The 26,788-nt window shown below is 40.4% G+C and overlaps 1 protein-coding gene and 1 long non-coding RNA gene across 2 annotated transcripts in view; one reads left to right on the top strand and one right to left on the bottom strand.

The window, feature by feature from the left end:
• Positions 1–3,050: 3,050 nt before the first annotated feature.
• On the bottom strand, positions 3,051–8,773 carry LOC134803877 (uncharacterized). Its single transcript, XR_010146046.1, has 4 exons — positions 8,646–8,773; positions 7,807–7,956; positions 4,257–4,463; positions 3,051–3,165 (listed from the first exon to the last, which is right to left on the bottom strand). It is a non-coding gene; the product is annotated as an uncharacterized LOC134803877 (long non-coding RNA).
• Positions 8,774–20,149: 11,376 nt separating this feature from the next.
• The window catches only part of LOC134803644 (IQ and AAA domain-containing protein 1-like), a 40,668-nt gene continuing 34,029 nt past the window's right edge, over positions 20,150–26,788 (top strand). The window contains exons 1-6 of the mRNA XM_063776427.1: positions 20,150–20,272; positions 21,132–21,307; positions 21,678–21,780; positions 22,938–23,045; positions 23,668–23,731; positions 26,558–26,639. Of these exons, the coding sequence (XP_063632497.1) occupies positions 20,162–20,272; positions 21,132–21,307; positions 21,678–21,780; positions 22,938–23,045; positions 23,668–23,731; positions 26,558–26,639 (644 nt within the window). The 5' untranslated portion in view covers positions 20,150–20,161. The remainder of the gene's footprint in view (positions 20,273–21,131; positions 21,308–21,677; positions 21,781–22,937; positions 23,046–23,667; positions 23,732–26,557; positions 26,640–26,788) is intronic.

Below are 26,788 nucleotides of genomic sequence, written 5' to 3'. Positions count from 1 at the left end.
CGGAGCCGAGTTGCTTTTTACGTCAAAACTTGTATGCTCCGGTAAAAATTGAACGGAGGCGGGAGGTATAAAACCAAACGGAAGGACATAGCCCTCTTACGGCAGCAATGTAAGAAGCAGAGATAACTGCCCCTGCAAACAAGTTTCTATGCAGGGGGGTCAGTTATATTTGCAGTTTCCTGTAGCTACGTGGGATGATATGATTTTGATAATAAATACTTACGTTCACTTTTGGCAACTTCTATTCCATCAAAATAAAAAATTAAGTTATATGTTTTCGCTTTGCCTCTAGCATTGCAGCTGAGTTTAAGCGTTTCGCTGTCGGAAAATGTGTAATTGTACAATTGTGTTGAGTTTGCTGAGAAAAAGTCCCCTTTTTGGACATTTTGAGATCCTCTGATAGTTAGTTCAGGTGTGTCTGTAAAATTAGTAAAAAGTTAGTCAATGCGGCCAATTCCGTCATACGGAAAAATTCAATCAACCAGCGTTTTTTAGGGTTCCGTACCCAAAGGGTAAAACGGGACCCTATTACTAAGACTTCGCTGCCCGTCCGTCCGTCCGTCCGTCTGTCACCAGGCTGTATCTCACGAACCGTGATAGCTAGACAGTTGAAATTTTCACAGATGATGTATTTCTGTTGCCGCTATAACAACAAATACTAAAAACAGAATAAAATAAAGATTTAAATGGGGCTCCCATACAACAAACGTGATTTTTGACCAAAGTTAAGCAACGTCGGGAGTGGTCAGTATTTGGATGGGTGACCGTTTTTTTTTTGCTTTTTTTTTTTTGCATAATGGTACGGAACCCTTCGTGCGCGAGTCCGACTCGCACTTGCCCGGTTTTTTTTTTAAACGGTAGGTAAATAATTGGTAATTTGCTCGGCAAAGCAGCGATTGCATCTAGTTGCTTATAAGTCAAATGTAATAATGAAGCTTACTACATGTGTTTTTATGTTTTATTTTACATTTATCATCATCTTCCTCGCGTTATCCCGGCATTTTTGCCACGGCTCATAGGAGCCTGGGGTCCGCTTGGCAACTAATCCCGAGAATTGGCGTAGGCACTAGTTTTTACGAAAGCGACCTTCCAACCCAGAGGGTAAACTAGGCCTTATTGGGATTAGTCCGGTTTCCTCACGATGTTTTCCTTCACCGAAAAGCGACTAGTAAATATCAGATGATATTTCGTACATAAGTTCCGAAAAACTCATTGGTACGAGCCGGGGTTCGAACCTGCAACCTCCGGATTGAAAGTCGCACGCTCTTACCGCTAGGCCACCAGCGCATTTTATTTTACTTTTATATTCATAGGTATTAAAATGTCTAACTTAAGGAGAAGAATAAATAAAGAGTAGCTTACTACACGAATTTAGAGACTTCAAGTTTAAGTTTATTTATTTATTTCGTCATTACAAGTAACAGGGTGACGGTATAAATTATATATGTAATGGTGTACATAAACCATGATTAGCTGTTTGGGCGTACAAAATTGAAATTGAAATTTCTTTCTGAGGAGGTCACTTTCAAGTTTAATCACGTTTTGAGGACATCACTTTCTGAGTTCGTCAAATTCTGAGTAGGTATGTCACTTTTTGAGAACGCTCATGGTATAATAATATACTCCGCCTGGTACTCCATTCCCGTCTTTTCTAGGTCACCTAACTGACACGGGCCTACGTCATCATGCGACAGCGCTATATGATAATATGCGATAGCGCTATATATAGCGGCCATGTTGTTGTGACGTAGGCCCGTGTCACTCTGGGAATGGAAGACCATGTTTTATTAGACTATGAGAACGCTCTACTTTCTGAGTACGACACTTTTTTTAGCATAGTAAGATTTAAGCGTATATCTGCACCACATATGCACGAACAATCAATCATATTAGCTTAAGGCATAAGGTCACTTTTATGTAGGACATACAGGATGTCTTTTTCCGGACATATGAAAGCATTTTTAGGGTTCCGTACCCAAAGGGTAAAACGGGACCCTATTACTAAGACTTCGCTGTCCGTCCGTCCGTCCGTCCGTCCATCCGTCCATCCGTCCATCCGTCCGTCCGTCCGTCCGTCCGTCCGTCCGTCCTTCCGTCCGTCCGTCCGTCTGTCTGTCACCAGGCTGTATCTCACGAACCGTGAGAGCTAGACAGTTGAAATTTTCACAGATGATGTATTTCTGTTGCCGCTATAACAAAAAATACTAAAAACAGAATAATATAAAGATTTAAATGGGGCTCCCATACAACAAACGTGATTTTTGACCAAAGTTAAGCAACGTCGGGAGTGGTCAGTACTTGGATGGGTGACCGTTTTTTTTTTTGCTTTATTTTTGTTTTTTTTTTTTTTTTTTTATGGTACGGAACCCTTCGTGCGCGAGTCCGACTCGCACTTGCCCGATTTTTTGCGAAAGCTGAAACCATAGAGTAATATCAGTAAAGCAAGAGTGGTAACTCCATACATCAGTTTTCTTACTAAAATGCGAGTTATTTCATAGTCGACATCTAGCGTCAAGTAGCGGAATTTATCAGTAGGTTCTGCTAGTTGACAATAGATGTCGCGGCGAACGAAAACTCTAATGCTCAACAATTTTCAGGTAATATTATATCCGGATTAACTGGAAGTCTATTTTCAACTCCTTCTGCTTATGATATTAGTTGTAAATTGTTTTAGCCTCGTAAGACCCAAGCCAATTGTTGCGCATTTGAATTTTGAACTTTCTTTTATTCCTATAAGAGTTCATAACTCGAATTTAATTTGTACTTTTACAAGTATGCGGGGACTTACGAGGGTAATAGGACATTTTTCGTCAGTAGCGACACTTGTGACATCTGGTGTCAAGTAGGGGTACTGATAGTTCCACTACTTGACGTTAGATGTCGACTACGAAATAACTCGCGTTTTGGTAAGAAAACTGATGTATGGAGTTACAAATATTTCTTTGCTTATATTACTTTATGCTGAAACGGAGAAGCTTTGCTCGCGCTTTAAGCCCTGTCGGTCAATTATATGTATACATAAACTGAGGTACATACCAGTTGATGCGGGATTCCAGTAAAGATATACTATACTATACAACTTTTGCTGACTTTGCGAATTCCAAACGATACACGTTATAATTTTATTATCCTTTTTGAGATTAAAAAGGTGACTGACGGGCATCTCTGTAAAATATAAATAAAAAAATTAGTTGATTATGTCAAATCTACACATAAATTTTTCGTGGCTAATTTGCATTATCACCGATGTTTAATAAGCAGACATCGTAAATTTTATAGCATTTTTGGTGCAGCGGAGTGGTGTTAACGGAATTGGTATAGATAATTACCCCTGAAATGGTAAATTAAGGTTAATATTAACGTAATTAACTCTAGTTAATCATTAGGGTTGAAATTGTTTATAAATTCCGTTAGCATCACTGCTGCACCGAAAATGCTATAAAATTTACGATGTCTGTTCAAGTGTACCGAATTTCAGCTCAACCAGATGAGTACACCACAGAAGTACAAGGTGTCCAGCGGCATATCTCCGATTCAAAATTTAAATAAGTTTCGAAATCAAATTTTGTAAGCAGAAAGGCGCTATTTGGCACTTGTCCCACCCCACCACCGGCGATGTTGTCACTTGTCCCACCACCGGCGATGAGCGAGAAGCGATTAGACCTACTATTTAACGGCTTATTAATAACCGGGCAACTAAAATATTAAACAGGAACTTTCATTGGGCATATAATAATATAATTTGGCTGTGCATTAATATTTTAGCACCAATAAATTTATATTAGACTCAAATATAAGCATCATATTATTAAAAAACTGGCAGCAAAATCAAGCCACCCGAATAATTTATAGGGAACTTGAAGTGATAAGTTGGCGTCTAAAATAATAAGTTGGCAACTAATATTGAAAAGCGATCATACAATTTGGTTCTATCTAAGTAATCATATTGAGCATATCGTTTCAGGGTAGTATTTTAATACGAAAGCAGTTAAATTTAATGAATATTGGTCACTATTTAGTATTTACACAAAACACCTCAAATTAATTAACCAATGCGCAATGGTCAGTATAGTTATAGTCGAAAATCATAATCATGAAACACCTAATGGCCATTATGAATCATATACCTACGATTATTTACATTCTTTTGCTTTCATAAGTAATAGTTACTGATTTTAATAAAGCGTTTTTCAAGTAAAAGACACGTCTAGATCGCGTAGTCTTTTTCTAATAAAAAAAAAACTACAGGTACCTACCTGGTGTAAATGTTCTATTCTCGTGATCATCAGAATATAAGGCCATTCGATAAATTGAATTGTAGGCTTTATCATCTTTCAAAGCACATTCGAATTTAATGTCTTCTCCATCGGTGAAGTTATAATAGTATATTTGTGTAAAATTCTTCGGGATATACTTCCCTCTTGTCACGTTTGGTGTTTTTATAACAGGAAATACAGGTGGCACTGTAATAAAATATACAGTAATAGTTTTATAAATGAGCGTGTCTTTTATTTTTTGCCATTTTTAGGGTTCCGTACCCAAAAGGTAACGTAAAGTAGGTAGGTAGGTAGGTAGGAAGGTAAGTAGGTAGACTAGGTAGGTAGGTAGGTAGGTAGGTAGGTAGGTAGGTAAAGGTAGGTAAAGGTAAGTAACGGGACCGGGTCGCATTACTTGACACCCCTAAGCACATCGCTGTGAATACTCGAGTTATATTAGTACCAGTTTGAGGGAAACTCACTAGATAACATTTAAATCAAAAAAGAAAACTCAATGAATTTGTAACAGTGTCCGTCACACGTGACGTCACGTCTTACGTCTTACGCTCTCGCGAGTTTAACATTTTTTCCCAATCACAAAAAGTGCTCAGCGCCGCAAAGAAGTTTTCACTTCAAAAAACAATTGATTATGTACCCTAGTAGCATTTTCGTTGGGGCCTACGGTGCCAACGGTAGGGAAAACGTTGGGATGAGGTTCGTTCCGTAGCCAACATTAATTTTGTATTGGCCCACCATCGCATTTACCAACATTCGCTGTGGCACAGATGCCCAACAATGGGCCTTTGTGTATTTTGGTACCGTTGGCTAAACAACGATAATATTCGTTGGCCCAATGATGACATATATCGCATTTACCAACATTGGCAGTGGCAGTGATGCCCAACAATGGGCCTTTGTGTATTTTGCTACCGTTCGCTAAACAACGATAACATTCGTTGGCCCAATGGTGACGAAAACCGCATTTACCAACATTGGCTGTGGCACGGATGCCCAACAATGGGCCTTTGTGTATTTTGGTAACGTTGACTAGTCAAGGATATCATCCGATGGCCCAATGATGACAAATATCGCATTTACCAACATTGGCTGGGGCAATGATACCCAACAATGGGCCTTTGTTTATTTTGGTAACGTTGGCTAATCGACGATATCATCCGATGGCCCAATGACGACAAATATCGCATTTACCAACATTGGCTGTAGCATTGATGCCCAACAATGGGCCTTTGTGTATTTTGGTAACGTTGGCTAATCAACGATATCATCCGATGGCCCAATGATGACAAAAATCGCATTTACCAACATTGGCTGTGGCACTGATGCCCAACAATGGGCCTTTGTTTATTTTGGTAACGTTGGCTAATCAACGATATCATCCGATGGCCCAATGACGACAAATATCACATTTACCAACATTGGCTGTAGCATTGATGCCCAACAACGGGCCTTTGTTTATTTTGGTAACGTTGGCTAATCAACGATATCATCCGATGGCCCAATGACGACAAATATCGCATTTACCAACATTGACTGTAGCATTGATGCCCAACAATGGGCCTTTGTGTATTTTGGTAACGTTGGCTAATCAACGATATCATCCGATGGCCCAATGATGACAAATATCGCATTTACCAACATTGACTGTGGCACTGATGCCCAACAATGGGCCTTTGTTTAGTTTGGTAACGTTGGCTAATCAACGATATCATACGATGGCCCAATGACGATAAATATCGCATTTACCAACATTGGCTGTAGCATTCAGGCCCAACAATGGGCCTTTGTGTATTTTGCTACCGTTCGCTAAACAACGATAACATTCGTTGGCCCAATGGTGACGAATACCGCATTTACCAACATTGGCTGTGGCACGGATGCCCAACAATGGGCCTTTGTGTATTTTGGTAACGTTGGCTAGTCAAAGATATCATCCGATGGCCCAATGATGACAAATATCGTATTTACCAACATTGACTGTGGCACTGACGCCTAACAATGGGCCTTTGTGTATTTTGGTACCGGTGGCTAAACAACGATAACATTCGTTGGCCCAGTGAGCACAAATATCGCATTTACCAACATTGGCTGTGGTACTGATGCCCAACAATACCAGTTGAGTTTGCTTGTGGCGTCACTAGATGGCGTTACTGTCTCCAAACATCGAAGTTATAGTTATTTTCTCGATTATTCCGGATATAATCATAATATTTTTTAAAAGTAACTTATAAATCTAATAGCTATAACTATAAAATTTATACATAAATTTAAAAAATTGTATTTTACCAACATTTTCTCAATTTAAATCTAAAAAAACATAAATCTCGCTTACGAAGTTTCGAAGTGCGGTTAGTTATATACAAATTAGAGTGTATAGTAAGTGTACTTGCTTCGGCAGTACATATACTAAAATTGGAACGATACAGAGAAGATTAACAACAACTGCTGCCTAGCCTAGGGCCTTCATGTGGATACAACCAATGCCTACCGTAGTGTAATTGTAATATTTATCAGCAAAGGCCTAACGTCGTATTACACAACCACTTACTTAACGTAGGGTAACTGTAGGACTCGTAAACAAAAGCCCATTACATAATTAGACTGTAGGCAAAATTACACAACTATTTACCTACGGTAGTATTGTAAGAATCCTACACAAGACCCAACGTTAAAGTTACAATGTTGGCCGTTTGTGGGACAAGCTGTGTTGGGCCTTCAACCTGGTGCACGACTACCTACCGACCTACCTGACTTGCCGTTGGGTAATTGTTGAATTTGCAAACAGAAGCACAACGAAAAAAATTGCCCTTTTTTATTTTTTTGCAGTTGGCCCTACAGCAAGCCATACGGCCAAATGTAACAATTAACCAACCATCAAACAAATGTGTATAGGCCCAACCACGGCCCAACCAAAACCACCACCGTTGAATAATTGTATGATTTATTTAAATAGGCCCAACGAAAAAATTACTCTAATGGCCCTCTGTTGGGAATCTTCGGGAGGGCCTTTGTCGAGGGCCCTCCAGCAAATCGTACGGCCAAATGTAACAATTAACCAACCATCAAACAAATGTGTATAGGCCCAACCACGGCCCAACCAAAACCACCACCGTTGAATAATTGTATGATTTATTTAAATAGGCCCAACGAAAAAATTACTCTTATGGCCCTCTGTTGGGAATCTTCGGGAGGGCCTTTGTCGAGGGCCCTCCAGCAAATCGTACGGCCAAATATAACGGTTGCCCAACTAATACGTAAACAAAGGCCCAACAAAATCCCTACAAGAAAATGCTATTAGGGTAAGTGGTAAGCTGGTTAGGTAAGTATTTTACATGAATCTCAAAACTTTGATAGAGTTAGACCAAGAAAAGCAGAGATTTTGACAGCACACGCAGTGCCAGTGTTATTAAACGTCATAATTTCATAGAAGTTTGACGTTTAAAATAACACCTGCACTGCGTGTGTGCTGTCAAAATCTCTGCAGATTTTTCTTGGTCTAACTCTAGAATTTACTGAAGCTATAGGTACTTACATGTTATATATTGTAGATATATTTCAACTTTTGGGTTAGGTGCGTCCTTTCGATCGCTTTGGTCTACCGCAGAACATATAATAGTTTGGTCAGCCTTATTAAGCGTAAAAGTGTATATCAATGATTCACTTGTGTGAGCTGCTAAAGTCACTGGAAAAAGTTGTTTTTGAAGGGTAAGTAAAAAAAGGGTTCTGCTTAAAAGCTACTAATACTACTAACTAGCTACTAATATAAAAGATGTACTGTTACTGCGAAAGTTTGTTTGTATGTTCGTTCCCCTTTTACGCAAAAATAGTTGAACGGATTTTAATGAAATATTGGCATACGTTTCATTTTCTGGTTGCGTACATTTGACCATCGTCGGCCTGATTCGAAGTTTAAGATATATATGTCAAAAAGCTAAAGTTACGATATGGATCGGATATATCAGTGTCAAAAATAATGTTTCTTCAAACATAAATGTCGCTTTTGACTTTTGACACACATATACTATAATAAGTTTTTGGCAAAAATTTCATTTTTGGTACAAGCTTTTATCGCTGACTGTAATTTTCTTACGACAGACAACTAATACTCATCGAGACAATTCTAAAAACCCCTAACACAATTAGGTTGCGTTGTTTCATCACAGAGTTCCTACTTATGGCCACCTCCTGTCTCCATCAGATCTGTTCGACAGTACCATATTATTGTATTGTCATCAGAACTACATACAGCTGCCAACTTTCATGACGCTACGATCCTTGGAAGATGGTTAATTTAGTTACCTTAGATTCCATTACATAGTTACATACAGGTCGACCTAATAAAAGCTTGTTAAAAATAAGCAATAAAAATACCGTTTCCACTTGTTTTCGCCTTTGGGCTTCCATCTACAACTACATAATAAGATATTTTATATTTTTCCTCGTTATCCGTCGGGTTACTCAGTACACAGTCATATTGAATCCTTTTCTCGTGTGTAAATGTATCATTGTATATTTTTAGGGCCTGATTCCTATTTTCCGAATAAACATTCTTCAGCTGTTTAATCTTTAGGGTTACAGTACGTGGACCTGTAATAAAACTTTCATTAAAATGTTTACCTAATAGCATAGAGAAAAAAATACATAGAGTGCTCACTCCATACATCAGTTTTAGTACCAAAACGACTATCATTTTCGTAGTCGACATCTAGCATCGAGTAGCGGAATTATCAGTACTGCTACTTGACAATAGATGTTCCGACGACCGAAAAGTCTAATACTCAATAATTTTCAGCTAATATTATAACCGGATTAACTGGAACTCTATTTTCAACGCCTTCTGCTGTTAATATTAGCACAGAATAAATAATAGTACTAGGTACAGAAGACTCACTCTCTAATAAAACGCGTCTGTTACGATCGGACAGATATGGTCGCTAGGTGGCGACAGCGCCACGCGCGGCTTATTTATTAAAATTGGTGTGGAACGGATGTACTTTTAGCTACCTGTAGCAAAGCGACGAAATCGCGCAGTGAGCCACGCACGCCTGATATTAGTTGTAAATTGTTGTTCAATACAATTTTCGTGAGTCGCGATACTAGAGAATTCTAGTATCAAGTAGCGGTACTGATAATTCCGCTACTCGATGCTAAATTGGCTAGATGTCGACTACGAAAATAATAGTCGTTTTGGTACCAAAACTGATGTATGGAGTAGTATATTTCTCTATGCCTAATTGTAATAAAATACGAAATGGCTAAATAACTATTACCATTCACATACAAACTTCTAACTCGGGTAAATCCATGGGACCCTCTAAGGAAATATTACCCTATTACCTTTTCTTAATATCAAAATCGCAAAATCCGACAGTTGGATTTATCCGAATTTGAAGTTAAGGCTCCGTGGGTTCACAATACCTAGTGTAAATATCATTAGATAGTGACGAGCGTTCGCGTTTAATTATGTCTATTTTTGTATGCGATTTTGAACAGCGCGCCAAGCGGGACGTTTTGGAAACTCAAAATCCCATACAAAATGAGACATAACGCAAACGCGTACCTACATCACGTCACGCTATCGAATGAAATTTACCCTGAGCGTAAGCGAGCGAGATGGCTGTGCGTGCCCGAGATCGCGGAAATCATGTTATTGCATTTTAAATAAATTGATTTGATCTCAAAGTTTCGTATGTAGTATTTATTTCAGTCTGTAACCAATATTGTCAACAATGTTAAAATAATACTTACACAAAACCTTAAACTAACAACTAAAACTAAATACTAAATATAAAATATCTCTCCCAAGCTACCCGCTTCTGGAATGGACCCTAGAATGCTGGCGGCGTTGCCCCTTTGAACCGCCAGACTTAATCTTTGAGCCAAGAAGGAGCCCGCCCTGTGGTCGCCCGAGACGCCTATTAGCCTGGCCGACACTTCCTTTATTAACTGTTTGGTGTCGGTCGACCATGGGCCCAGTGTTTCAATATGTGTCCGTTAGGAACGCATATTTGCGGCGCTTTAGTGTCTGGGCCTGGTCCCCGGCAGCCCCGGGCTTCCGGGCCGATCCCTCAACGTGGGACGGTGCTAGCGTATCGACGCAGGTAGCGTCCCACGCTAAAGGGCGGCCAGGGCTCCAGGGCACAAGAGTGCAGCCGTCAGGTCTCTTGCCATCTGTTTCGTATTAATACATTTAATATGTCTAAGGAATAATTTAAGTAATTTTCCTGATTCTTACCTGATGTACGGGCTTCGGACTAGCGATTGCAAATCCGTGAACATTTTTCAAATCCGGATTTACGGATTTTAGTTTGACCGAAATCCGAAGTTCGGATTCAATCCGGATTTTAAGAAAAAATATGTGGCATAAAGGCAAAGTGAAACAAACAATCAAATTAAGTTGTTTTTATTAAAAATAAAAAAACAGAATGCGTACACTGCTACGCCAATAACAAAATCTTTAAAAAACAATAAAAACAAAATACATACGTACACTCCCAAGTAACAAAAGGTTCTATAACTAAGGCATTTTATCACCAAACAGTGATTATAGTAGGCCTATAATGGTAACCATTGTGACTGCTTGTACTATAAAGGTTTTTAACAAAGCGTTTTGTTTCTATAAGATTAAAGACCTTTTAAGTACTATAATTTAGCTCTTAGAACGCTTATAGGATCATACAAAAGAATCTTTAAAGTGCTGCACTGTAATAGATATGCAAAAAGCGATTATCATCATCATCATCATCATCATCATCTCAGCCATAAGACGTCCACTGCTGAACATAGGCCTCCCCCTTGGACCTCCATACGTGCCGGTTGGAAGCGACCCGCATCCAACGTCTTCCGGCGACCTTAACAAGATCGTCTGTCCATCTTGTGGGTGGACGTCCTACGCTGCGCTTGCTAGTCCGTGGTCTCCACTCGAGCACTTTTCGACCCCATCGGCCATCTTCTCTGCGTGCAATGTGGCCTGCCCATTGCCACTTCAGCTTGCTAATCCGGTGGGCTATGTCGGTGACTTTAGTTCGTCTACGGATCTCCTCATTTCTGATTCGATCACGTAGAGAAACTCCGAGCATAGCCCTCTCCATAGCTCGTTGAGCGACTTTGAGTTTTGAGATGAGGCCGATAATGAAAGACCACGTTTCGGAGCCGTAAGTCATCACTGGTAACACACATTGATTAAAGACTTTCGTCTTGAGGCACTGAGGTATGTCGGACGAAAAGACATTACGTAGTTTCCCGAACGCTGCCCAACCGAGTTGGATTCGGCGGTTGACCTCTTGAAAAGCGATTATGGTACTATTTAATACTATAGACGACTTTACTGATGCTTTTATGTACCTATTTTGCACTAATAATGCGTCAAAGTAACTTTTATAGTACTAGTATTGTAGCAGTATCGTAAACACTATTAGAGGATTAATCTGCACTATAAAAGGACTTTGCACGACCATTACGTAACGTTTTAGCTTTTTAAAAGCTCTCTTAACATATAAGGCTAGAAGAGTTCTCTAAAAGTCACGAAAGTTTTTCTATAGTGCTATATAGTACCATAAAATTTACCTGGTACGTTGCTAAATAACTTAAATCGTAACTTAAAAAATCGCTGCTGTTTTCTGCCATAATAGCACATTAGCGGCACGGCTGGAGCCTATGTGTACTATAGCAGCCACAGTTGGAACAAGTCCTTATTTTATTAATTTTATTTTAATTAAAACATGAAAATTATGAGAGCTCATTGTCAAATTTGAAATCAGCATAATAATTCTATCGATACAATTATTTTCGCATGTACAATGTACCGGCATAGTAACGGTCCACAAATGCTTTTTAGTACATCCTTTTTATTACCTAAATACAAATGTCAGTTTAAGAAACAATGGCGAATTAACTTTTTTAGTACTAAAGAGCGTTTCTCGTCACTTTTACATTTCAACCATAGAGCTGATTTATCACCGTGAGAGCCTTTATGTAATGTTTATAGAATAAATCAGTGATAAAACTAGGGCCTATCTGGGATTTTGTAAACGTTTACAACACCATTTTCAATGAACCAGGCCATGAATGTACAAGAAGGGCTACAGTACGGGAGGAATGGCGACGGATTGTGAAGCTTGCCACCGGCCCTGACATGACGACCACGACCACTCTGACAAGAGTGTGACGACAAAGAAGAAGACAACACAACACCATTATAGTGCTAATCATGAACACTAATTAGCACGCTCCAAAACGTTCTCAGGACTTTTATAGTACCAAATTTTGTTACTTGGGCTGCTACGCCAATAAAAAAAGCGGACGCGGGGCAAGCATACAGGTGCGAGCGAGTGCGCGACGCGCAATGCCCGGCTGGCAATAGCTCTCCCGCGTTACCGCTTCATATGCACCGCTTTTTATTTCGCATTAGCATTAATTTTGAGCAAATTAGTACTGGTGGGAAAAAATCCGAAAAACCGGTTTTTTCTTTTCAAAATCCGAATTTTAAAACGGATTTTCAAACGCTCCGAAATCCGGATTTTTGAACTTCGAATAATCCGGATTGCAATCACTACTTCGGACTCTCTTAGCGTCTCTTCGGCTAGAAACTCCTTAGTCTTTACAGACAGTGGCACAAGCGACAGTAAACCACGTTCTACTCTGCCTGAATGACTCTCAATTCTCTCAAACTCCTTACTTCCTGGAAATAAAGGTTAGAGTTATTTACTAACTATTTTGGCTCAGCGATCCAAAGAGAATCTTGGCATCCGAAACGAGAGCGTGCCACCTGTCCCGATCCTGCGCAACTTCCTGCCAGTTACGCGAAGCTGAAGCAGATCCGATAGACCAAGAAAACTCTGCAACGATTTTGATAGCACACGCAGTGCAAGTGTTATTTTAAACGTCAAACTTCTATGAAATTGTGACGAATCAATAACACTTGCACTGCGTGTACTATCAAAATCGTTGCAGAGTTTTCTTGGTCTATCGGATCTGCTTCAGCTTCGCGTAACTGGCAGGAAGTTGCGCAGGATCGGGACAGGTGGCACGCTCTCGTTTCGGATGCCAAGATTCTCTTTGGATCGCTGAGCCAAAATAGTTAGTAAATAACTCTAACCTTTATTTCCAGGAAGTAAGGAGTTTGAGAGAATTGAGAGTCATTCAGGCAGAGTAGAACGTGGTTTACTGTCGCTTGTGCCACTGTCTGTAAAGACTAAGGAGTTTCTAGCCGAAGAGACGCTAAGAGAGTCCGAAGTAGTGATTGCAATCCGGATTATTCGAAGTTCAAAAATCCGGATTTCGGAGCGTTTGAAAATCCGTTTTAAAATTCGGATTTTGAAAAGAAAAAACCGGTTTTTCGGATTTTTTCCCACCAGTACTAATTTGCTCAAAATTAATGCTAATGCGAAATAAAAAGCGGTGCATATGAAGCGGTAACGCGGGAGAGCTATTGCCAGCCGGGCATTGCGCGTCGCGCACTCGCTCGCACCTGTATGCTTGCCCCGCGTCCGCTTTTTTTATTGGCGTAGCAGCCCAAGTAACAAAATTTGGTACTATAAAAGTCCTGAGAACGTTTTGGAGCGTGCTAATTAGTGTTCATGATTAGCACTATAATGGTGTTGTGTTGTCTTCTTCTTTGTCGTCACACTCTTGTCAGAGTGGTCGTGGTCGTCATGTCAGGGCCGGTGGCAAGCTTCACAATCCGTCGCCATTCCTCCCGTACTGTAGCCCTTCTTGTACATTCATGGCCTGGTTCATTGAAAATGGTGTTGTAAACGTTTACAAAATCCCAGATAGGCCCTAGTTTTATCACTGATTTATTCTATAAACATTACATAAAGGCTCTCACGGTGATAAATCAGCTCTATGGTTGAAATGTAAAAGTGACGAGAAACGCTCTTTAGTACTAAAAAAGTTAATTCGCCATTGTTTCTTAAACTGACATTTGTATTTAGGTAATAAAAAGGATGTACTAAAAAGCATTTGTGGACCGTTACTATGCCGGTACATTGTACATGCGAAAATAATTGTATCGATAGAATTATTATGCTGATTTCAAATTTGACAATGAGCTCTCATAATTTTCATGTTTTAATTAAAATAAAATTAATAAAATAAGGACTTGTTCCAACTGTGGCTGCTATAGTACACATAGGCTCCAGCCGTGCCGCTAATGTGCTATTATGGCAGAAAACAGCAGCGATTTTTTAAGTTACGATTTAAGTTATTTAGCAACGTACCAGGTAAATTTTATGGTACTATATAGCACTATAGAAAAACTTTCGTGACTTTTAGAGAACTCTTCTAGCCTTATATGTTAAGAGAGCTTTTAAAAAGCTAAAACGTTACGTAATGGTCGTGCAAAGTCCTTTTATAGTGCAGATTAATCCTCTAATAGTGTTTACGATACTGCTACAATACTAGTACTATAAAAGTTACTTTGACGCATTATTAGTGCAAAATAGGTACATAAAAGCATCAGTAAAGTCGTCTATAGTATTAAATAGTACCATAATCGCTTTTCAAGAGGTCAACCGCCGAATCCAACTCGGTTGGGCAGCGTTCGGGAAACTACGTAATGTCTTTTCGTCCGACATACCTCAGTGCCTCAAGACGAAAGTCTTTAATCAATGTGTGTTACCAGTGATGACTTACGGCTCCGAAACGTGGTCTTTCATTATCGGCCTCATCTCAAAACTCAAAGTCGCTCAACGAGCTATGGAGAGGGCTATGCTCGGAGTTTCTCTACGTGATCGAATCAGAAATGAGGAGATCCGTAGACGAACTAAAGTCACCGACATAGCCCACCGGATTAGCAAGCTGAAGTGGCAATGGGCAGGCCACATTGCACGCAGAGAAGATGGCCGATGGGGTCGAAAAGTGCTCGAGTGGAGACCACGGACTAGCAAGCGCAGCGTAGGACGTCCACCCACAAGATGGACAGACGATCTTGTTAAGGTCGCCGGAAGACGTTGGATGCGGGTCGCTTCCAACCGGCACGTATGGAGGTCCAAGGGGGAGGCCTATGTTCAGCAGTGGACGTCTTATGGCTGAGATGATGATGATGATGATGATGATGATAATCGCTTTTTGCATATCTATTACAGTGCAGCACTTTAAAGATTCTTTTGTATGATCCTATAAGCGTTCTAAGAGCTAAATTATAGTACTTAAAAGGTCTTTAATCTTATAGAAACAAAACGCTTTGTTAAAAACCTTTATAGTACAAGCAGTCACAATGGTTACCATTATAGGCCTACTATAATCACTGTTTGGTGATAAAATGCCTTAGTTATAGAACCTTTTGTTACTTGGGAGTGTACGTATGTATTTTGTTTTTATTGTTTTTTAAAGATTTTGTTATTGGCGTAGCAGTGTACGCATTCTGTTTTTTTATTTTTAATAAAAACAACTTAATTTGATTGTTTGTTTCACTTTGCCTTTATGCCACATATTTTTTCTTAAAATCCGGATTGAATCCGAACTTCGGATTTCGGTCAAACTAAAATCCGTAAATCCGGATTTGAAAAATGTTCACGGATTTGCAATCGCTAGTCCGAAGCCCGTACATCAGGTAAGAATCAGGAAAATTACTTAAATTATTCCTTAGACATATTAAATGTATTAATACGAAACAGATGGCAAGAGACCTGACGGCTGCACTCTTGTGCCCTGGAGCCCTGGCCGCCCTTTAGCGTGGGACGCTACCTGCGTCGATACGCTAGCACCGTCCCACGTTGAGGGATCGGCCCGGAAGCCCGGGGCTGCCGGGGACCAGGCCCAGACACTAAAGCGCCGCAAATATGCGTTCCTAACGGACACATATTGAAACACTGGGCCCATGGTCGACCGACACCAAACAGTTAATAAAGGAAGTGTCGGCCAGGCTAATAGGCGTCTCGGGCGACCACAGGGCGGGCTCCTTCTTGGCTCAAAGATTAAGTCTGGCGGTTCAAAGGGGCAACGCCGCCAGCATTCTAGGGTCCATTCCAGAAGCGGGTAGCTTGGGAGAGATATTTTATATTTAGTATTTAGTTTTAGTTGTTAGTTTAAGGTTTTGTGTAAGTATTATTTTAACATTGTTGACAATATTGGTTACAGACTGAAATAAATACTACATACGAAACTTTGAGATCAAATCAATTTATTTAAAATGCAATAACATGATTTCCGCGATCTCGGGCACGCACAGCCATCTCGCTCGCTTACGCTCAGGGTAAATTTCATTCGATAGCGTGACGTGATGTAGGTACGCGTACGCGTAGGTACTCTCAATTCTCTCAAACTCCTTACTTCCTGGAAATAAAGGTTAGAGTTATTTACTAACTATTTTGGCTCAGCGATCCAAAGAGAATCTTGGCATCCGAAACGAGAGCGTGCCACCTGTCCCGATCCTGCGCAACTTCCTGCCAGTTACGCGAAGCTGAAGCAGATCCGATAGACCAAGAAAACTCTGCAACGATTTTGATAGCACACGCAGTGCAAGTGTTATTTTAAACGTCAAACTTCTATGAAATTGTGACGAATCAATAACACTTGCACTGCGTGTACTATCAAAATCGTTGCAGAGTTTTCTTGGTTTAACTCTAAACGGGCTGTTAACTACAGGGTGGTAAAAAAAATTTTTTTTTTAATGACATCCACTCGTGGTTTAATTTTGGAATCTGTCGCTTGCTCGGGTGTCAATATTGGCACGAGGGGTTAAACAGCAAAATTTGCTCCCTTGTAAATCAAATATTTATCTATTTCACCCCCTTGAAAAGGTTCTCTTTGTTATTTGAAATCAGTACCTACCGTAAAATGGGGTGAGTAGGTTTCGCGGGAAGAGTTGGGTTATGAATGGGGAGAGAAGGGTTGAAAGGGGGGTGAGATGGGTTTTTAAGGCTACTGCTACAAAAATAATGTATTCCAATTTAAAATGGAGCTATAGTAATACTCATAATAAAAAAAATCGATCCAACAATCTTCCAATTACACCTTTGTATGAAAACCCAACTCACCCCAAATACGAGGGACTACGGGGTGAGGTGGGTTTTCCTATTTATCGCCAAAGTTATGAAATGGAACTACCCAAAATAAAATACAAACGTCCGGAACACTTATTATGTACACCTTTCAGTTTGCATATGTAATAAACAAATGTTATCGAGGTTTGAATGTCAGTTTTGCGCCTACTCATCCCATTTTACGGTAGGCAAAATTGCATTTTCTTCTAAAGTACCTAGGCAAAGCAACTTGATGTAAATTAAATACAAATCATTTATTGTCAGAAAGTGAGTAATGGAAATGATGTTTTGTTTTATCACTTTAGTTGGTAAGTAGGATAGATTTTTGGTGTTACTATTTATGATAAGGATCCTGACCGAATTTTCAGTTATCTTTTTGCCTTTTTTTCGACAACGATTTTTTCTGCTCTACCTACACAGCACAACCGAGGTTTGATTCGTACCCATGATTTTTGACCACACACACATATGAAAGGTGAATTGATCTCGCTTAAGCCCCCTATTCACACTCCTACCGTGTAGGCCGCCTCGTAGTCCGCCTCGTTGGGTAGGATTGTGTATGGGGGTTGCGGACTACGAGCCGTCCTACAAACGGCTAAACGGTAGGACGGCTCGTAGTCCGCAACCCCCATACACAATCCTACCCAACGAGGCGGACTACGAGGCGGCCTACACGGTAGGAATGTGAAGGGGGGGCTTTAAACAAATATACATGACAAATACCAATTTTTCAAGAGTAATTATAATATAAATAACCATGTCAGCTTGAAATATTATATATTTATATAAGTTTTATCACGTACCTTTAACCGCAAAGACCTTCACCGAGAAAACTAATAAAAACACTAGCTTATACATTATATAATAGTGAAATGTATAACTTATATATTATAGGTTATGTTGTTACTTATTGTAAGTACTTATCACAGAAACGGGTCACGCGGAGCACATTTGAGTCATAACTAAGGTTTATCCTGCAAGGATTACTGTTTTTCCTGTTCAGTACTTACATCAAACCGTATTTTAATATTTGTTATTTTAATTTTGCCACTTTGATTCATCCGAGCAGGTCAGAAAAGTGCCACTTTGTTCCCTTTTAGCAAGGTAGAAAAGTGCCACTTTGATCCATCCTAGCATGGAAGAAAAAGCTCTTTTTCGAATAGATGATGTGAAATAAATTTGGCATGAATATTCATTCAACTGATGACTGACTATTCGTTCACTGGACTGACTACACCGCGTCTGTCTATTTGTGTGTATGAATGTTCGCGATAAACTCAAAAACTACTGAACAGATTTTCATGCGGTTTTCACCTATAAACAGAGTGATTCTTGAGGAAGGTTTAGGTGTATTATTTGTTAAGGTTTTGTGTAACCCGTGCGAAGCCGGGGCGGGTCGCTAGTAAACTATAACTCAAAGAGTAAAGTAGGTAGGTAAGTATATTTGCTATAACTCCAAAATGCTACGTGCACCGTGTGCAAATATAAAGCAATATTTGCCTTCTATTTGGATAAGTCCATGACAAAGAGTAAGTCAATGAAATGTCAACAACGCGTCAGCAACTTGTCAGCAACCTTGACAGAAGAATGAACTGTTAGACATGTCTGAGTATTAATAGATTGCCGAAATTCTAAATTTACTTTATCTCTAAATTTTCTGTGAATGTAAAATTATTCGTAATCCCCTTGTGAAATTATTTGTTATGTTTATCTTGTTTATATTAAAATAAATAACATTTCAAAATATTCGTAGTTAAAAAAGTGAATATAAATATACTTGTTTACAAACTAAAGTCATTTAAAAATTAGACAAATAAATCATGAATTAATATAACCTATAGCTACCCAAATCATTTTTAAAAACAAGTTTCATAAGTTTCTTTTTTATTTTACGGGTTATAATGGCATTTAGAATGAAATACTAAATAAGAAATTTAAACTAGTTTTAGCAGAACCTGGTCTTTCTACTTTGTCCTTTCTACTTTTAAAAGTTTTGAACCAGCCTGTATTTAAGGTAAGCCTTAGAAATAGTTTCGAAAATCAGTCGAAAAGTGGAAAATTATTTATTTGTAACACATTGAACAAAAACCGGCCAAGTGCGAGTAGGAGGGGTTCCGTACCGCAAGCACAAGGGTTCCGGACCATCACGCTAAAAACGGCAAAAAAATCACGTTTATTGTATGGGAGCCCTATTTAAATATTTATTATATTCTGTTTTTAGTATTTGTTGTTATAGCGGCAACAGAAATACATCATCTGTGAAAATTTCAACTGCCTAGCTATCACGGTTCATGAGATACAGCCTGGTGACAGACAGACGGACAGACGAACAGACAGACGGACAGCGGAGTCTTAGTAATAGGGTCCCGTTTTTACCCTTTGGGTACGGAACCCTAAAAACGACTGACTGAAAACCCGCCACCTCAGACGAGGCCTGGATGTCGATTCTGTTTTGACTATACCATATGTTTGGTTATGATATGATCTTGATTCATCTTCCTCGCGTTATGTCGGCCTATTGCCACTGCTCATGGGAGCCTGGGGTCCACTTGGCAACTAATGCCAAGAAGCGTAGGCACTAGTTTTTACGAAAGCGACTGCCATCTGACCTTCCAACCCAGGGGGTAAACTAGGCCGGTTTCCTCACGATATTTTCCTTAAAAATTACTCACGTTGTTTGGTGCAGACGGTAGATGGCAGTCGCTTTCTTAAAAATTAGTGCCTACACCAATTCTTGGGATTAGTTGCCAAGCGGAGCCCAGGCTCCCATGAGCCGTAGCTAAAATGCCGGGATAACGCGAGGAAGATTCTTCTACGTTGTACGTTTTTGTAATAGTTTATACGTTTTGTTATTGAATAAATCTTTTATCCCAATGATAATTATTCCTACCAGCCTGAAAGATGCCGGCCCCGATTCCTTCTAACCTAACTATGTACATCGAAGCTCATCGGAAATGGGTGCGGGTTGTCCAGGAGACGAAGGCTTTGATGGAGAAGGACAGAGAATTACAGGTAACTAACTATACAGGGTGGCTAAGAAATAACAGCATTCCCGTTGCCAGGGAGGTTTTGGGATTATACTGAGCAACTTTTACTATGGGACCAAACCCAAAATCGCGAAAAAAATTTGGCTGTTTCATACATCTTGGCTGGTCTATTTTCTATGGGAGGGTAAATAGGTTTTTCGCGATTTCGGGGTTGGTCCGATAGTAAAAGTTGCTCAGTATAATATAATCCCAACTATCCATATGCATTCAGCCGGCAACCCCTTACTTCCCAGCCTCTGTAGTAATGTAGGTACTATTGTAGTCTTTCTTGAGGATGTAAAAGGATCATTATTAGGGATCATATCAGAATGGAAATTGTACAAAAAATCCATTTACTTAAAACTAAATATTAATTCATCATCATCATCATCATCTCAGCCATAAGACGTCCACTGCTGAACATAGGCCTCCCCCTTGGACCTCCATACGTGCCGGTTGGAAGCGACCCGCATCCAGCGTCTTCCGGCGACCTTAACAAGATCGTCTGTCCATCTTGTGGGTGACGTCCTACGCTGCGCTTGCTAGTCCGTGGTCTCCACTCGAGCACTTTTCGACCCCATCGGCCATCTTCTCTGCGTGCAATGTGGCCTGCCCATTGCCACTTCAGCTTGCTAATCCGGTGGGCTATGTCGCGTGTCGGTGACTTTATTTCGTCTACGGATCTCCTCATTTCTGAAATATTAATTGCTTACAGTAAAAAGAAAAAATCTTAGTTGGAAATTACGTTGCCCTAGAGAAACATATCACTTTCTGCACACTTTATAGAACAACAATGGCCCGCTTTCAGAGCATGAGACATTAAATTTAGGTACTATATTTTTTAGACGAAAGCATCGGAAGGTCTCCGTCTGAAACAGCGTCACATCCCGCCGGAAGTGCTTGGGGGGTTGTACGCGAAGTACTGCGACCTCGCCAACCGGATGTACCAATCATATCTGGACAGTGTGCAGTTACAGCGCGCTCCATACATTGCTGACATCATCAGGGTTATCATGAGACGGTATCATTATCACTAAATAACGATAAATAACGCAAAAAAGGCGGACTTAATGCCAATGGCACTCTCCTGCAGCTGTTTTTGTCATAGGCGCCTTCCGACATCCGATATCGCCGGAAAGGCGCTTCCGATAAATTTAGACATATCGGAGCCCCCCGTCAGCTGTCGGACCGATAGTATTTGTTTGTGTGCGTATGTGTAGGCATAATGCTTGCTGTAGTGTGCGTGACCGTTAAAGACGGCGCCCGGGCGCGCCCCCGCGGCCTGACTACGCGGATATCCGATATCGGACCGGACAATGAGAAACCGCTCTAACGGTCAAGTTAAATTAATAATGTAATTATTTGCTGCTCAAGTGCATTTGTATATTCAGGTTATATGAGCTGCGGAAGGAGCTAGTGCTGCTCATAGTGAACGACTACATATACGTAGACGCCGCCCTTGTGCAGCAGCATTTCACTCCGCAAGATATTGAGGTAAAGTGTATTCATCCTTACGTGTCTTACCACCCTGCACCGATCAGGGCCGTCTTAAACTATGCTGGGGCCCTTGGGCACTTAAGAATTTGGGGCCCTTTTTGGAAAGTAAAGAAAGCTAATTAAACTAACATTTTTCTACTATAATCTTCTATTTATTATGGGTAATCAAATATACTGTTACTGTCTGTCCTTCGGGGCCCCCTGAGGATGGGGGGCCTGGGCACGGGCCCCGTGTGCCCTTATGGTAAAGACGGCAGAAAGTCTCAAGTAATGAAAGGAGGAGAGCGTACATGAATCAAATAAAGGAAAAAATCAACGTCGTGTCGTACTTATCAGTCGGCCTAGCCAAGGATGACAATCACTTGCGCTTCGCCATCGAATCGCTTTGTGTCTCCTTATCCCTCTTCCAGTGACAGTTGCGTTTCGTTCGCTACGGAGCGTTAGCGATTGTCATGTTGTCTACGGGGCCAGACTGTCAAACAGAATGCAGAGGACCGCCAAACATGGAAATTGCTCCACAGATAAGAGGCATACTCTTATAGTTCGTTTTTTAGGGTTCCGTACCCAAAGGGTAAAACGGGACCCTATTACTAAGACTCCGCTGTCCGTCCGTCCGTCCGTCCATCTGTCTGTCACCAGGCTGTATCTCACGAACCGTGATAGCTAGACAGTTGAAATTTTCACAGATGATGTATTTCTGTTGCCGCTATAACAACAAATACTAAAAACAGAATAAAATAAAGATTTAAGTGGGGCTCCCATACAACAAACGTGATTTTTGACCGAAGTTAAGCAACGTCGGGCGGGGTCAGTACTTGGATGGGTGACCGTTTTTATAGATAATGGTACGGAACGCTTCGTTTGCGAGTCCGACTCGCACTTGGCCGGTTTTTTTTATTAGCATTAGAAAGAAGGTAAGTGATCTTGACATGTCTTTTAATTGAAAAACGCTTTTTAAAAATCAGGAACTATTACTTATGAAAGCAGAGGAATATAAATGATCGTATTAGATTCATATTTGTTACACATTTACCGTGACTTATTTTTGAAACGTGTTTTTTCAATTAAAAGACACATCAAGATTGTTTAACTTATTTCTAATGCTACAAAAAACGAACTATAAATATATGATGATGATAATAATATCCATACAGGTGGTAGTTCCATGTCACTTTGCGATGGAAACACGAAAAGATTCCATAGAAGAAGTACTTCAGGATATTTGGGCGGAATCTATAGAGAGGATGGCTGCGCCATCTATGGTAAGGTTTCATGTCTTTTATTTTAGCTTAATAATAATAATATGTTTTAACGTGGGTTCAGACGGGATGATCAAATCGACCGATTTGACCAGAACAGAAATTGGTGTCAATCGCCAATTTAAGACCCCATCAACGTGCACACTAGCGCCACTGCTAAATAATCGTGATTATTTAAATTTAACGAAAGATATTCAAAAAAGGGGGCCGGTACGTACTGTGTTTTTTGTATTTAAGTACCTTTTGAATACATCAAACTTTAAAGGCGAGTAGTACCTACATACACCAAGCCGCAATATTGCATGATCACTTCAAGAATGAGTATCCACATTGTCCATGCAATTTTAGTTCGAGTCATTTAGTTTAGTTGAAAATTTAAGGTCAATGTGGCTAATTCCGTCATATTGGCTATTCCATCCACGAGCGTATATTTCTTTGTTTTTTAATTGCTTTAAACCATTTGCTTTTGATTGCTGAAACTAAAAGCAATCGCTGCTTTGTCGATGAAATTATAAATTTTGTTCTTTGGTCGAGAAAAACGCTAGTCGACGGAATAGTCCCTGTGACGGAATTAGCCACATTGACCTTAGTAATTATTTCAATATAATCTTAATTATTTATACAGGTACACAAATCCACCAGTGCCTTACACAATCGGCAACTAAGCAGCGAAGAGGCCGTAGCCGCAGGTATGTATTCAGAATCATACTCACCAAACAAAACATATTTGGTAAGTACCTACACGTTTTTAGGGTTCCGTACCCAAAGGGTAAAACGGGACCCTATTACTAAGACTTCGCTGTCCGTCCGTCCGTCCGTCCGTCCGTCCGTCCGTCCGTCCGTCTGTCACCAGGCTGTATCCCACGAACCGTGATAGCTAGACAGTTGAAATTTTCACAGATGATGTATTTCTGTTGCCGCTATAACAACAAATACTAAAAACAGAATAAAATAAAGATTTAAATGGGGCTCCCATACAACAAACGTGATTTTTGACCAAAGTTAAGCAACGTCGGGAGTGGTCAGTATTTGGATGGGTGACCGTTTTTTTTTATTTGCTTTTTTTTTGTTTTTTTTTTTTTTGCATTATGGTACGGAACCCTTCGTGCGCGAGTCCGACTCGCACTTGCCACGTTTTTCAAATAAAAGACACGTCAAGATCGCGTATAGTCTTTTTCTAATGCTAAAAAACGAACTATACGGAACGGACGCCTGCTCGCGCTTGCGCCACCTTGCGGTCATATATGTGACGTTATCTATGAAAAACCGGGCAAGTGCGAGTCGGACTCGCGCACGAAGGGTTCCGTACCATAATGCAAAAAAAAAAACAAAAAAAAGCAAGAAAAAAACGGTCACCCATCCAAATACTGACCACTCCCGACGTTGCTTAACTTTATCAAACTGCACAACGGGACTTAATCGCGTATTTAAGTTTTAAGATTTACCTCCGACGTTCACGACGACGTCGACGACGACGACGTCGTTCGTTCGACGTCGTTCTCATCCACATGGAATCCAGTCATTAGTAAATGTAAGCGGAAACGAATATCGACAGTCGATAAATCGAATATCGTTAGTGTTGTGTGTCGACAGAGTGACATCCCTAGTGCGCAAAACGTTCAAACTGATAAACAAGACCAAGTGCGGGTAGTTCGAAAAACTCGCGCGGCTACAAGATGTTGATGTCAACTTGAGCCAGTCTGCTCCGAGACCACGGGGACAACGCCGTCCTCGAAACGTCGGAGGTAAATCTTAAAACTTAAATACGCGATTAAGTCCCGTTGTGCAGTTTGATAATGTTTAATAATCGTGAAAGTTTAAATCAGTGTGTTGCTTAACTTTGGTCAAAAATCACGTTTGTTGTATGGGAGCCCCATTTAAATCTTTATTTTATTCTGTTTTTAGTATTTGTTGTTATAGCGGCAACAGAAATACATCATCTGTGAAAATTTCAACTGTCTAGCTATCACGGTTCGTGAGATACAGCCTGGTGACAGACGGACGGACGGACGGACAGCGAAGTCTTAGTAATAGGGTCCCGTTTTACCCTTTGGGTACGGAACCCTAAAAAGGACCTTATTATCGATGGCGCTTACGCCATTATTAACGATGCTCCGATATAAATAAAATGCTGTGCGACGCTGTGCGGCGTAAGCGCCATCGACATTAAGGTCCCTTTTCATAGATAATGCCCCATATATCTGTCGTAATAGACGCATGAAGATGGCCGATGGGGTCGAAAAGTGCTCGAGTGGAGACGACGGACTAGCAAGCGCAGCGTAGGACGTCCACCCACAAGATGGACAGACGACCTTAAGAAGACGCTAGATGCGGGTCGCTTCCAACCGGTACGTATGGAGGTCCAAGGAGGAGGCCTATGTTCAGCAGTGGACGTCTTATGGCTGAGATGATGATGATGATGATGAATAGACGCGTTTTGCTATAGTTCGTTTTTTTTAGCATTAGAAAGAAGGTAAGCGATCTTGACATACCTATCTTTTAATCGAAAAACGCTTTTAAAAAATCAGTAAATTACTTATGAAAGCAGAAGAATATATCGTACCTATTAGATTCATAATTGTTACATATTTGCTGTGACTTATTTGTAATACGTGTTTTTCAATTAAAAGACACATTATGAGTTTACCTTAGCTATAAAGAGTGAACCTTCTGTACCTAGTTATAGGCGTGGCTCACTCCGCGATTTCATCGCTTTGCTACAGGTAGCTAAAAGTACATCCGTTCGGCCCCAATTTTGGGGTTTGCCATAAGCCGCGCGTGACGCTTTCGCCACCTAGCGGCCATATCTGTGCTGATCGTAACAAACGCGTTTTGTTGGAGAGTTAGTCTTCTGTACCTAGTACTATTATTTATTCTGTGCTATTATTTATTCTGTGTCATTACTAGAGATCGGACAGATTGGCGTCATTGCTCGCAGTAATGTGGACATGACTCCAAAATTGATTAAATAATTAATCATTTAATTAAATTCTTACCGGAGGTTTAATTTTGATTCCTAATCAATAAATAACACAAAGATTTCTTATAATGTAAGTTTATTGAAGAAAATAATCAGTATGTTTTCCAAATTTTCTGTAGGTACTAATTTTTTATATCAAAAGTGTATTTAAGTGCTATTTATTGACTATAGGGAACAAAATTAGCGCCCTGTAGCCCGGGCGTAAGAATACGGCTACGGTATCCCCTGCCTGTCGTAAAAGGCGACTAAAAGGGGTTCTCGGGGTCGGAGACAGTCGCAGCTAGGGACTGCGACTGAAAAAAGAGGGGACCCACAAAGGGGCATAGCGCTAGGACGACACTGGCGCGTTCATAGGAGATCCCAGAGCCGTCCGAAATGCGCCGAGGAGGACAACTGGGAGGTTTTTAGTCGGTGAAAGTCCAATATAACCTCCGCGCTGTCCCTGCGGTGCGGAGGTATCCATAACGGATTACCTCCCATAAAAATAAAAATAATAATTAATACTTAAATCTCTATCTGTATTTGTCTGTTCCAGTTCCCATGAAGAAAGAGTCTGTTATCGTCGTACCTGAGGAGTACATACGAGCTACCATCATCCAATCACATGAACGATATAGGTAAGACCTTACCCCTATATCGCCATGTATTCCTAGTTATATTGGTTGTTTAATACATACGCTATCGAATGTCCAATTTAGCTAGAACCCTAAATGGCTCAAAAATCACGGAGCGTGACTCTACAGCGTTATATTGTAGGTATATGAAG

The sequence above is a fragment of the Cydia splendana genome, chromosome 27 (genome assembly GCF_910591565.1).
Source record: "Cydia splendana chromosome 27, ilCydSple1.2, whole genome shotgun sequence".
NCBI lineage: Eukaryota > Metazoa > Arthropoda > Insecta > Lepidoptera > Tortricidae > Cydia > Cydia splendana.
This window is presented reverse-complemented; position numbering and strand designations above follow the sequence as displayed.